The sequence below is a fragment of the Rhamphochromis sp. 'chilingali' genome, assembly GCF_963969265.1.
Source record: "Rhamphochromis sp. 'chilingali' genome assembly, chromosome: 12".
Lineage (NCBI taxonomy): Eukaryota > Metazoa > Chordata > Actinopteri > Cichliformes > Cichlidae > Rhamphochromis > Rhamphochromis sp. 'chilingali'.
The window spans coordinates 34,473,093-34,485,700 of NC_137939.1; the positions used below are offsets into that span (position 1 = coordinate 34,473,093).

Here is a 12,608-nt window from a genome sequence, read left to right on the forward strand (position 1 = left end):
CTGACACAAGTCTAAAACCTGCTGCAGGATTTAAAAAGAACTCAAAGACCTGTACAGAGTGCCATACATATAACTGAATTGATTTGAATCGCCACATTATGAATTAAGTTACTCTTTGTAAAACATTTTGTGCCTGAGTTCAGGTTCCTGTTCAGTATTTATTCTCTATCTGTGTGTGTGTGTGTGTGTGTGTGTGTGTGTGTGTGTGTGTGTGTGTGTCAGTCATAAGTATAAAGCACCGCTGCTCAGGTCACGGTCACCTCAGCTCGACAAACAAGTCTTTTAAACTTGTCAAAGTGTCAGGTCGGCTGGAGCTGGTCACTCAAAACCGACCCAGAGTCAGTGCACAGACACACACAAATACAGACACACAAATACAGACACCTACACTGAGCTGTGAGGAAATTCCCTCTTAACTTTCCCCTTGAATTCTCTGCAATCTCCTTGTGAATCTCTGAGTTCATGTTGCATTATTTACGAGTAAATAAGTGACTCAGTGTCTAAAGAAACAACACAGTTAAACTTCTGCAGAATCAAAGAAAGGTCAGGCTGCAAGTGAAGAATGAAGGCGTTTTTGAAACATAGTAAGAAATACTTCAAAAATAGAAGAAAACTATAAAACAAATCGTATGAAGAATATGAAAACCAGTCAGACAATTATACCGGTAGATAAAAATGTGTCAGAATTTGACATTTTAATTGGATTCACAGCTCTGAGGGTTGAAACAGCTGGATAAACAGCTGCAGGGAGGCGGACGTTGTGGAGCGAGGTCGTGGAGCGCCAGCTCGCAAACACAAAGAAGTTTTTGGGGTCAGTTAACTGCAGCTGATCTGAACCACTCGTAAGTTTACCTTCAGGTTTTGAACATATTAAAGGACCTAACAAAGTCGCCGCACTTCTCTGTTTGAGGTCGCCTGATGTTATTAAAGCTGACCTCTGACTGGAAGTTGAGGTTCCTGCTTGACAGTGAGCTTAATTCTGCAGAAGGAGGAAGGACGTGAGGCCCAGCGGCCCACACGTCACGTCACTGTGGCGCCTCTGTGGTCCGCGGCCCGCTTCCGAATGTGTAAAACAGGGGCGGAGCTTCGGAGCTGTTAAAGTTCTGCAGAAGAGATGGTGACGTCCCTCTGCTCTCTGATTGGTCAGCTGGAAGCTTGATTACCAAGATATGAATACTGCTACCAAGAATGTTGGTTCTGCTAATATTTTCAATGTCTGATATTTCTAATCAATAATAACTTGTTTTTATTGATCACTATGAACAAATACTAATAATAATGAGATCTAATCAGCAGCAAGAGGATCTACATTCCTTCTGTCCATGTTAGTGTCCAGCTGCTGGTAATTTAAAGCTTGCTTCTGAACTTCAGTACCCAGAAGCCTTTGCTGGTGTTGGCGGTCAGGGTGGAGTCAAACTGCGAGTTTCAGATAAAAACGTTATCGACAGCAGTGGTGTAACAAACAAGACGGACACGGTTCTGTGAGGGCCCACCTCTTTCTGAGAAAGCTGTCCAAGCTGACCAATCACAACGCTCGCTGTGGTTTATGTGTGCGTGTTTGTGTGTGGGTGTGAGTGTGTGTGCATGTGGTTTATTATTAATTCTGCAGAAGTCTATCTGTCGTGGTGTGTGTGGTATTTCTCAGCAACCAACTCAAATTCGCCCTTTTGTTTCCTTTTCCTCTGCATCTTGTCTCCGCTCATGTCTCCTACCTCATTTCCTTGTGTCCTGCCTCATCTCCTTGTCTCGCATCTCCTCTCCTAGCTTTGGTTTCCTCTTCTGTTTTGTTTTTCTGCCTTATTTCCTTGTGTCTTCTATCGTCTCCTGTTTGTCTCCTCCTATGTTTCCCTTCTCCTCTTGTTGCCTTCTCTTCTCCTTGTTGCATGTGTCCCTTCCTCTCCTGGTTTTCTGTCTTTTGTGCTTGTCTCCTGTCTGCTTTTCTTGCGTCATGCCTTTGTTCAACAAACTCTCAGATGCACCTGTTGCTGCTGAAAAACACTGAACCTGCACAAACCATCTCGCTGCCCAAGCCAAACTTGGCTTCCAAGGCTTCACGTAGGCAAAACGTGGTCCAAGGGTGGTTACTGACCCAGTGACCAACAGATCCTGGCGATCCTGCAGTGAAAGGGATGCAGTTTAATGCACCTTGATGCTTAGCAATAAAATAGTCTGAAGAAACGTGCAAAGATGGACGAAGACAACAGTGGTGTGAAAGTTCACGAGATCTTTTGCAAACTCTGCCAGTCAAAGTTGTGTCTTTTTGGATGAGCTGCAATGAAGAAAAGGTGTAATGATATCAAACATGTTTATTCTATCAAAAAAAGCCTGAAATTAGACAAACTGACGGAGTTTTTGGAGTTTGCACTGTCATTTGTACCAAACTGTCACAACTTTAGCAAAACTGAAGTTTTGCTAAATTTTATTGCAGCATTAAACACGTGTCTGCATCAATACAATCACATTAAAAGTCATTTAATCCCAGCATGAGTCAGTGTGGCTATCTGCAAAAAAAAAGAAGCTGCCCTTCTTTTACACCATTTTTCTGAGAACTTGTTGGTCAGTAAACTGTGGTTTTTGTGCATGTGTGACTAACCCGCGGGTTAACCTCGCTGCGCTCCAGATCCTGCACCGGGGTGCATGCCACTGCTCTGAGTGGGAGATTACTGGGAGATTCCCTCTTGAATGTTTCTGAGATCTATATATACAAACACACACACACACCTGCTGCTGCTGCTCAGCCGTGTGTGTGTGTGTCAGATGTGTTATGAGTGTGTCACTTTGCAGTCATACCGCCATGTTTATGCACAAAAACACGAAGCAAACCGCTAGTGAGAAAAAGGAAGTCATCGGGGGGGTTCTGAGAATTACTGCGGTGACAGATCATGTGACTTTCTGTAAACTGAACCGAAATGGGGCTCATTTACATCCCACCGCCATCTCAGACAGGAAGTGTGTTTGTGTGACATTATTTTTGTTTGTTGACTTTTTTTCTGCTTCTCTATTTTTTTGACATGTAACACAAAAACTGGCTAATAAACAGTGAAAATAATCTACATGTGAAATCAAAGGGAAATGAGCGACAGATTGATCAATTAATATTGTTTTAATTTGTTTTTAGTGTTTTTAGGTTGTTGTTTTTTTAATCCAACACTTGGCTTTGAAGTCGGGCTTCACAGACTAACTATTATGCATCAGTTGTCAGCAGCATAAGTTTTGTCACATCCTTGCAGCACTGAAAGTGTTTTTTGCTTTTTTTTGACCAGTGCAGAAAGTGCATTGCTTCTGTGCATACTCAGGACCAGCTGCAAAGGGCCGTGCAGGCAGTGCAGGGGACACTAATGCTGCAATTATGGCTGCAACATTGGTCCTTTGCTTGCATGCACAGTTGTGCAACTATAATGGCGGGCGCTCAGGCCACCCTGGACTCGCCAGTCCTCCTTAGCTTTTTGTTCCCTTTCCACACAAAAGGTCAAATCAAAATTTTAAGGCACACATGTTGTCATATCTGCACAAAACAGTGTTTATGTCCTCCGATTACAAGCATTCCTGAATTATTATTATTATTATTATTATTTTGAATTGTCAGATGAAACCACTTTTGAGCGTGATGCCTGCAATTGTTCTACTTTGCAGTAATCCTCACTAGCTTATAAATTATAGATCAGTGCTCTTTTACAGCAGACAAGGGTTTTATCAGAAGGGATGTTTGGTTTCCAACTGTCTCTTAACTAACACCAAGATGGTGTCTTAAGTCTTTCCAGCCAATGACGCGCTCAGGCTCCTTACATCAATAGTATGAGGCTATAAAATGTAACTTTTACAGTAAATTGAAATGTCTTTTTCTGCAGCTAGAGTAGTAATGTTTGGTGAACACAAAAATCACAAAGCGCACCTGAACTTGGCTTCAAACGCACTATTTTGGAGCCACGTCCTACAGGATAGTTGTCATAATCTAGAGCGTGAGCTGAAAGAGGAGACAGAGTGATCATAGAGGCATTTTCAAAGTTTTCTGCTGCAGTCTCCGTCTCTGTGCAATTCAGGAATCTCTGACCTCCTGCAGTGATGTATTGACTAAATGCCGGTAACACTGACCTGCTCAAAGTTTAAAAAGAATCGAGAGCTGCACCACAAGCCAAAACCAAACCAGAACACAGCCGTTCTCATAGGTTGATATGACCTTTGTGCATCCACTGCCATTTGCAAAGTTGTCAACGTCAAGCAGAAACTTCCAGTAAAACTTTCCACACTGAAATATTAGGCGGCCCGAGAGGGATTCTTTAAAAACTTTGCGTACATGAATGCATGCAATCATGCATGCACATGAATTAAAACAGTTTTTTTTTTAAAAAGCTGCAGAGGCCGAGAATGAGGACTGAAAAGAAGAGACAAAGCTTTGCGTAGTCTTAAAAAGACAAAACAGGGTCCATACTCCAATTAACAGACTGCAACAGTGCATGATGCTCTCATTAAAACTAACCTCTCTCAGGATCGCCTAAACCAAGCTCACTGTTCTGAGTGAGTCCAGTGCTAACGAGTGACGTCAAAGGATCACAAAGTAACCTCACTAGCCTCAAGTGACTAGTGGAAAATTAAATCCGCTTCCTCGTGGAAATCACCTACAGTATTCCTGCACATCCTGAAAAAATCTTAAAAGTCTTTAGAATTCATCCAAATATCAGTTTTCTTAAATGCTGGAGCTGTCACAGCGACAGGTCTCTAGTGATTCACAGCAACAGGACAGTTAATTTTTTTTATTGGAGTAAAAATGTCTTCAGTCATTCAGAAGTCTTAAAAGTGCTGAATCCGTTGGTAGGCTGGATGCTCGTGTCGTTAGCATGTCTGCTGGCCGGCAGTGAGATGGAGAAAATCAGCCATCATTGTTAAACTGACCCTGCACATGTATGCAGGCATTTCAAACTGACTGAAATCAAGACAGAGAAATTAGTTTGCTGGTGGTGGATGCGAACAGCGACGCGCCCCTAATGTATTCGTATTTTTCAGTATTTTTGGTTGTTGTGAATTAGTTATTAGTTTAATTCTGAGTGGCATTGATAAAAACCTCTTAAATCTGTTTAATGTTCTGGCAAATTACCAGCATTTATACTGAATCCCAAATGAATTGACTCTTCCTGTGTGTCTGTGTCTCAGCTGATCAGGTGTATGGAGACCAGGACATGCATGAAGTGGTGCGGAAACACTGTATGGACTACCTGGTGAGTAGACGCGTCCTTTTTTCCTCCTCCTGTGTTACTCTTACAGTTCGAGTCTGTGTTTATAAAGTTTTTGCTTTTGGCGTTCAGATGAAGAACGCAGATTATTTCTCCAACTACGTGACAGAGGACTTCACCACATACATCAACAGGAAGAGGAAAAACAACTGCCATGGCAACCACATCGAGATGCAGGCCATGGCGGAGATGTACAACAGGCCAGTGGAGGTTTACCAGTACAGCACAGGTGAGTCGAGAAACAACCTTCATCGCCGTCAGCCAGTCGCATCCATCTAACAACCTCCTCCTCCTCTTCCTCCAGAACCAATCAACACTTTCCACGGCATCCATCAGAACCACGACGAACCAATCAGAGTGAGCTACCACCGCAACATCCACTACAACTCCGTGGTTAATCCCAACAAGGCCACGATCGGGGTCGGACTGGGACTGCCCGCCTTCAAACCTGGGGTACAAAAACCAAACTCGCTTAGCACATCAGACTGACTTTAGTTATCCTAAAAGTTGGGAAATCCCAGTTCTGCAAAAACACAACAAGTAACACAATAAATAAGTAGTAAAGCTCAAGAAAGTAGAGCATGACAGATTGGTAAATCAAGCGAATCAAGCTTGATTTTATACACCTGTGGCCAATGAAGTGTTTGAAACACCCGAGTTCAACGATTTGGATGGGAGAGCGAAGACTCCTGCCTAATCCACCTCCATACCATCAGAGATGCAGGCTTTGAACTGAGCTGCATGGTCTCTCGCCTCCATAGCAGGACAAAATTCAAGTTGTCTGACCACAGAACAGTTTTCCACTTTGTCTCAGTTCAATCTAAATGACCTTTGCCCCAGAAAAGATGGCGGCAGCATTTCTGGATCATGTTCACGTTTGGTTTCTTCTTTGCAGCTTTAACCTGCATTTGTTGTTTGAATGGCACAGAGAACAGGCTGTGTTCACAGACCGTGATTCCTGGAAGTGTTCCTGAGCCCATGCACGGATTTCCATGACAGAATCATGACTGTCTTAAATGCAGTGCCGCCTGACAGTCCAAAGATCACGGGCATCCAATATTGATTTTCAGCCTTGCTTTCTGCGCCAGAAATTTCTCAAGATGATGTACTTCAGCATGCAGAGTCCAGTTTTTTTGGAGACTGGTGAACCTCTGTCCATCTTTAGCTTTAAGAAACTCCGCCTCCCCAAGACGCGCCTTTTACACCCAATCGTGCTGCTTACCTGTTGCCAGTTAACTTAATTAGTTGCAAGCTTTTTCTCTCAGTTTAAACAGTTGACATGTTTTCTGTGTTGTATTGTGAATAATCGAAGGGTTTGCTGGTTCCAAATCATTGCATTCAGTTTTTGATTACACGGCGTCGGGGTTGTTGCGGTCTCACGCCGTCTGTTTAACGGGCCTGAGAACAACTTCTTGAAACATGCCGTTTATATGTACAGTAGAGGGGGCAGATCAAAGCCTACAAGTCTCAAACTTGGCAGGGTTTTTTGATGAAAACTTTCCTGTGAGTGCTGTTACGAAACATTCGTCTACAGCTCCAGCGCTTCAAGATTTGTGATGCAGAAACGTATTTTTATGTAGATGCATGCCTGTTTTCAGTTCAGCGACTCTTTGAAGGCGCCGTTTCCGTCTGTGACTCCATATCTCTGCTGCTGCGTGGTTTCAAAATGACAACAGAGATACGAGATGGTCTCAAATGGATGCTCAGCCCCCCTCTTTACACTTTATAAAGACGTACTGAGTTTTATCACCTTAGCTGAGATTGTCTGTGTTAACCATCCTGCAGGCAGAAGTAAAATTTATGAAGGACTTTAAGTTTGACACATTGTGCCTTGTTTTGTCTCCTTTTCCCAGTCACTAATAAAATCTGACCAAATCCAGGGTTAAAGAAAACCGCTGTTCTAGCTGATATTTAGCATTTTAGCTCAGGGAGTTGTGTGTGTATAATAAATATATTTCCTCCTCCTCGCAGTATGCGGACCAGTCTCTTATGAAGTCGGCCATCAAGACGTCAGAGGAGTCGTGGATCGAGCAGCAGATGCTGGAGGACAAAAAGAGGGCGACGGACTGGGAGGCCACCAACGAGGCCATTGAGGAGCAGGTGGCCCGGGAGTCTTACCTGCAGTGGCTGCGGGACCAGGAGAAACAGGCCAGACAGGTGGGACGGGGGAGCCGGGCCATGAATATTCACTGAAAATTATTTGACTCAGAACTGTGTGCTTTTATTTCACTTTCGAGAAAAACCTGTTGTTCTAGCAGCAGAATCCTTAAACCATCCGCCCTGTTTTCGTAACTGCTTATGTAATGTAGGAATGTGATGGATTTACTTTCATTTTTAATGCTTTCAGACAAACCATACAGACAGATATGAATCGTGCTTTCAGCTAAACACCAACTCAGTCGATGGTCATTTTAAACAGGACCCACAGTTGGACCTGGAACAAAAATCAGATTGCCATAGGTGACCCTAACCGTCACTCACTGTCGGGGTTAAAAGGTTTTGAACCTTTTCACTTTAATTTGTCGCCATCATTTAAAACCCCACAGAGCCAGCTGGCTAATTTGTGCTTTTCTTTGAAAGAAAATTATACAGCAGTTCATATCAGGCCACCAAAACCATTTATTTACCTCATTCAGCCGAACGACAGATGAGCTCGTGCCACAGCGAGGCGACAACACTTCGACCGTGCATCCGTAATTTACAAGAGTCGCTGTTCCTCCTGCAGTAGCAATCAGACCTGAATCAAACGTGCTCGTCCAAATGAACTATAAACTGTGACTTTTGATGGATTGTGAGCCACACAGTTGCTTTTGTCGACCATGTATGTCAGATACAAAGACAAGGATACCAACTACCCATACCCATCATTTCATTCACTCTCCCACACCCGGTGTTTAGTTTGCATGTTCTCCGTGTGCTTGTCCCGGTTTTCCAGCAGAGCATCGATTTCTCCCGTCATAAAAAAACATGCTTGTTAATGCTCCCTTTGTCGACCCACTCCTGCAGGAGCTTCCTGGTTAAACAAATATAACTGATGGTCAGGTGGAGGTGTTTTCCACAGAGTGAGACGCCTGTGAAGCAAATTGCCTCAAATCCCCTTAATAATGAGTAGGGCTTTTCCTTTTTTTTTATAGTCGGTAGTTTCACTTTGGAATACCAATGAAGGTCCTTAAAAAAACCAAAAAACACCAATGTTCAGAGTTAAAATATGAAGAAGCTGCTCAGCACTGATTTGTTATATACAGCAACGACTGAATTAAGAAGATGTAAAATGAAAGATGCAAGCAGTATGCAGAAAAACTGCTGGATATTTAAATCTGGAAGATTTCTTGTAAACTGCAGGCTGACACAAACCTTCTTCCCTGTTTCTAACAGAGATATCTGCAGCATTCAGGGGAAGTTTAAAGAGGAGCCACAATATTCAATTAATATGCTATATTCTGATAGATTAACAGGATATACAGTAAATCAGCTGGTTATTTGTGGGCCTGTAAAACAGAAGAAATAGCCATTTATATTTGAACCTACTGACTCAGTGACTTAAAAAGCATCAGTTCTGTCTGCTTTAAACCATCCTGTCAAATAAAGGCATGAAAAATAATGAAAAAAATGTCTTAAATTCAGTTTAAGTGGATGAAACTTTGCTGGTGTAACAAAAACCAAAACTTTTCTCTTTTTTCAGCCTCGTAAGGCCAGTGCCACCTGCAGCTCGGCAACAGCGGCTGCTTCCAGCGGGCTAGACGACTGGAGCGCTCGGTCACCACGGCAACGTGACTCAGACCCCTCCCACTCTGACCTCACAACTCCCCCATCAACCAACAACAAGCCCCCTTCCCCTGCAGGAGCTGCCCTCATCCTGAGCAAACCCCCCTCCCCCTGCGCCCCAGGTATAACACACACATATGTACCTTGGCTCTAAGTCTGCACACTAAAACGTACCAATCTGCTTTATGAGGACTTAATTGTGTCCACACAGTGTGAGCTAATGTTTTTTCCTGACGTACCTGTATGTATCTTGGCCTGTGCAGGTCCCAGTAATCAGAGTCGTCACCATTTGGAGTACAGAGCCATCATGCAGGAGATGTCACCTACAGCGTTTGGTAAGCGTCACACACACTCATTCACACCTTTGAGGACCTTATTTTTTATACTGTGTGTTCCTGTGACGTGAGTCTGTCACACGGCCCTTTACAGGTCCATTCCACAGAGAGGTTCAGACTCCACGTTCACACATGTAAAACTGTTTGTCATTTCTGAATGGCCCAATCAGACTGCAAAAGCTGCAATGGCCACTTGAGGAAGTTCAATCAGTCCCCACAGACTTCCATATTAATATGTCTAACTTTACAGAAGAAATAAACATGTTTACAACCTCATACAAAACAAAGTTTTGGCTTCTATGTATAATTTCTTTCTCCATGGCAACAATAATTTTTATATAGAACTTCCTCCCACAATCATTTTGTTAAGGCTCGAAGGTTTGGGTCAACGCTGGTTGTGCTTTGCTAGCTGTCTGCTAGGCTTCACATCCACTAACTGAAGTTTGTGCTGTTGGCACCTCATGAAGCGTATTTACGGAAATTATCTGACAAATAATATTACTTTAGAAAGCTGTCTGATAAAGATGGACATGGCCACCGTGACATCACCCACTGATCTGCATTTTGAAGACTTAACATTAGCATGCTGGTGTTTTGGAGCCATAAGTTGGATTTGGATTGTAGGGTGGAATACTAATTTATCAGCAACTGTAGTCATCAAGTTGTCAGCCATCAGCACAGACCTCCTTACAGTAAGTCATAATATTTGTTTGATAACTTAATTTAAAACTGCTCCAAAAGTACAAACAGTAAAAAAAAAACAAAAAAAAAAACACGTCCAGTTCAGATAGCCACTGGCTACAGTTCCCTGTGCCTGACAGTCATGTGTGGCCATGTATCTGTGACTCAGCATTTAAAGCAGGTCATCCACTAATAAGAAAGTCAGGGGTTCATTCCTCAGATCCTCCACTCTGCATGTCAAGTGTCTTTGAGCAAGATACCTTGATGCATGCATCGTAATGTTTAAATAAATCCGCTTCCTCATTTATGAGGCATAGAAAAGTGCTTGTATGAATGTGTGTATGACTGGGTGAATGATGCTTTGTGGTAGAGTAGAAAAGTGCTACTCAAGTAGCCGTCCATTTACCATTTACTCTTAACCATAGCTTCCATTCAAAGGAAGCATGTGCATTTTCTTTGCACATGTGTAGAACAAATCTGGGTCAAATGCTGTTAGCTTAGTAGCATTAGCGTGCTAAGTTCCACCCTCCAGTCTAAATATGGTCACTTCTGGTTAAAAAAAACCCATCAATGTCGAGGCTTCAGAATGCAGATTGTAGACACCAGTCGGGGGCACATTACAAATGGTGTGGTCCTAGTTTTGCAGAGATGTCCCTCCAAGGTGTAAGTTTCCTCCTGGTCCTCAGAAAGACGGCTATAACCGTACACTCGTGTAGCTGACAGTCACTTTGTTTACAGTCAGTCCTCAACAGGAAGCAGCTGAGCTGTGTGTGTGTGTGTGTGTGTGTGTGTGTGTGTGTGTGTGTGTGTGTGTGTGTGTGTGTGTGTGTGTGTGTGAGAGGTTATCTGAGGACGTACATGCTGTTGTTGCTATGAAAAAACACACAGTTTTGTTGTTGTTGCTGTATGTGTAATAGTGTTATCACGTTTAACGCACAAAGCTGAATTCTGGAGTGTTTATCAAAGTACAAGATGATATTTAACTCATCAGGATGTCTCTCTGTGTGTCTCATATCAAATTGGCAATTACATGCAGAAACACACTGCATGTAATTGCCAATTTGACCCCATTCAATTACAGATCGTCTCATTTATGGCAAGTTTTTAATGACGGCTTTGGTTATGCTTCAGTCTTATTTTACAGTATAATAATAGCTTAATCAGGATAAAACGGATATGAACAAAACTGAACTTTGAGGGCGTTGTTTGAAAAAGGGTGGGAAATTGCAGCATTGTTATTTAAAAAGTCACCGTGTTGCAAAATGTTAAAAATTGCAATAATATCGTATCATGAGTGAGGTATTGTTATAATAACTGTGTCATGAGTATCTGAGTCTCCCCTGATCCTGCTTTGACTGTTAGTTAAACTAAAAAGACAACGACACGTTTCTGTCATCGCGGTGAAGTGGCGTCCACTCAGCGCTGCGAAATCTGTACGCCAGCAGTTTAAAACAAGAAGACCGTAAAGTAATATCAGGACCGCTTTGCTGAGTCATTCACTCCATCTACCTAACACACAGTTCAGCTGTTGGTGAGCCGTGATTTCAGATGTTAGTCACCGAGCCTTTGTAAAGTGGAACATACTGCATTCATGGTGCACACTACTTACAAGTGCAACACATTAACCTCATCTCCTGTCATATATGTACGGGCCACTGGTTCCTGTTTCTTTTAGTCGGGTCCCGATAGTTCCCAAAACCATGTTTGTGTCAACATGTATGTAGACACTGTTATTACTTATTTGAAGCGCTTTGGTTAGTGTCATGATGGTTTTTGGAGCCATGAGTGAAACATTTAGATGAGAGGGTGAAGTGTTATCAGCTAACTTGAACTTGCAAGCTGCAATTAAAGGACATAGATTCCTGCTAATTAATGTTATGTAACTGACTAATAACATAATAAAACTCCATTCGCCTAAAGTGAAGCACAGATGTCTTTGATGTTATGTTAGCACAGTTAACCACACCGCAGATGCGATTTTTTTTTATCAGTTAGTTTCATTAAAAATGCTCTCAAAGACACCAGCAACACAAATATGGTGACAGTTCAGTTATTTCAATTGGTGAAAGCAAACTTTAGCATTTAGGAAGGAGCATCTACTTTGCACCTAAAGTGGCCTCGCCCCTAATTCTAAAAGATGCATGAGTTTGGGGCAGAAGAGTTGTCAGACCTGGTGGCTGTGGCTGAGAGGGGGGTCACAGAGTTATCCACCTCCTGTAAGGCTCAGACACACAGGTGAGACAGAGTCCTCAGGCAGATCGTTCAATGAACGATGTCTTTTCAAAAACAAATCTCAGAGAAAGTCACCCTCTCACCTTGTATTGAACTTATGGTAATGTAATCAGTTAGCTTCAACTGGTGCCAATAAGTGCTGTCAAAAGCCAAAGAGGAAGAAAAGTTACAATTTCCTTCCAGAAGCAGTCAAAGTGGCAGAAACTTGAGTGGTTTTGTCTCTGGTTCTTGAATAAAACAAACTCCACCTGATAGCAGAGCAGCTATCAATGGGGAAAGATACACACTGTGCTAATATAAATTAAGTACATAAGAAATCCTGATATCGGGCTTGATTAAACTCGACCTATTCGCCTTTTACTAGAGT

At 42.6% G+C, this 12,608-nt stretch overlaps 1 protein-coding gene across 2 annotated transcripts in view; it reads left to right on the forward strand.

Moving 5' to 3' along the window:
- otud5a (OTU deubiquitinase 5a) overlaps nucleotides 1-12,608 on the forward strand; it is a 41,899-nt gene that overhangs the window by 24,183 nt on the left and 5,108 nt on the right. For both annotated transcript variants that reach the window (XM_080897830.1, XM_080897829.1), the window contains exons 3-8: nucleotides 5,149-5,213; nucleotides 5,301-5,457; nucleotides 5,533-5,681; nucleotides 7,200-7,385; nucleotides 8,911-9,115; nucleotides 9,257-9,328. In XM_080897830.1, coding sequence (XP_080753956.1) covers nucleotides 5,149-5,213; nucleotides 5,301-5,457; nucleotides 5,533-5,681; nucleotides 7,200-7,385; nucleotides 8,911-9,115; nucleotides 9,257-9,328 — 834 coding nt within the window. The remainder of the gene's footprint in view (nucleotides 1-5,148; nucleotides 5,214-5,300; nucleotides 5,458-5,532; nucleotides 5,682-7,199; nucleotides 7,386-8,910; nucleotides 9,116-9,256; nucleotides 9,329-12,608) is intronic.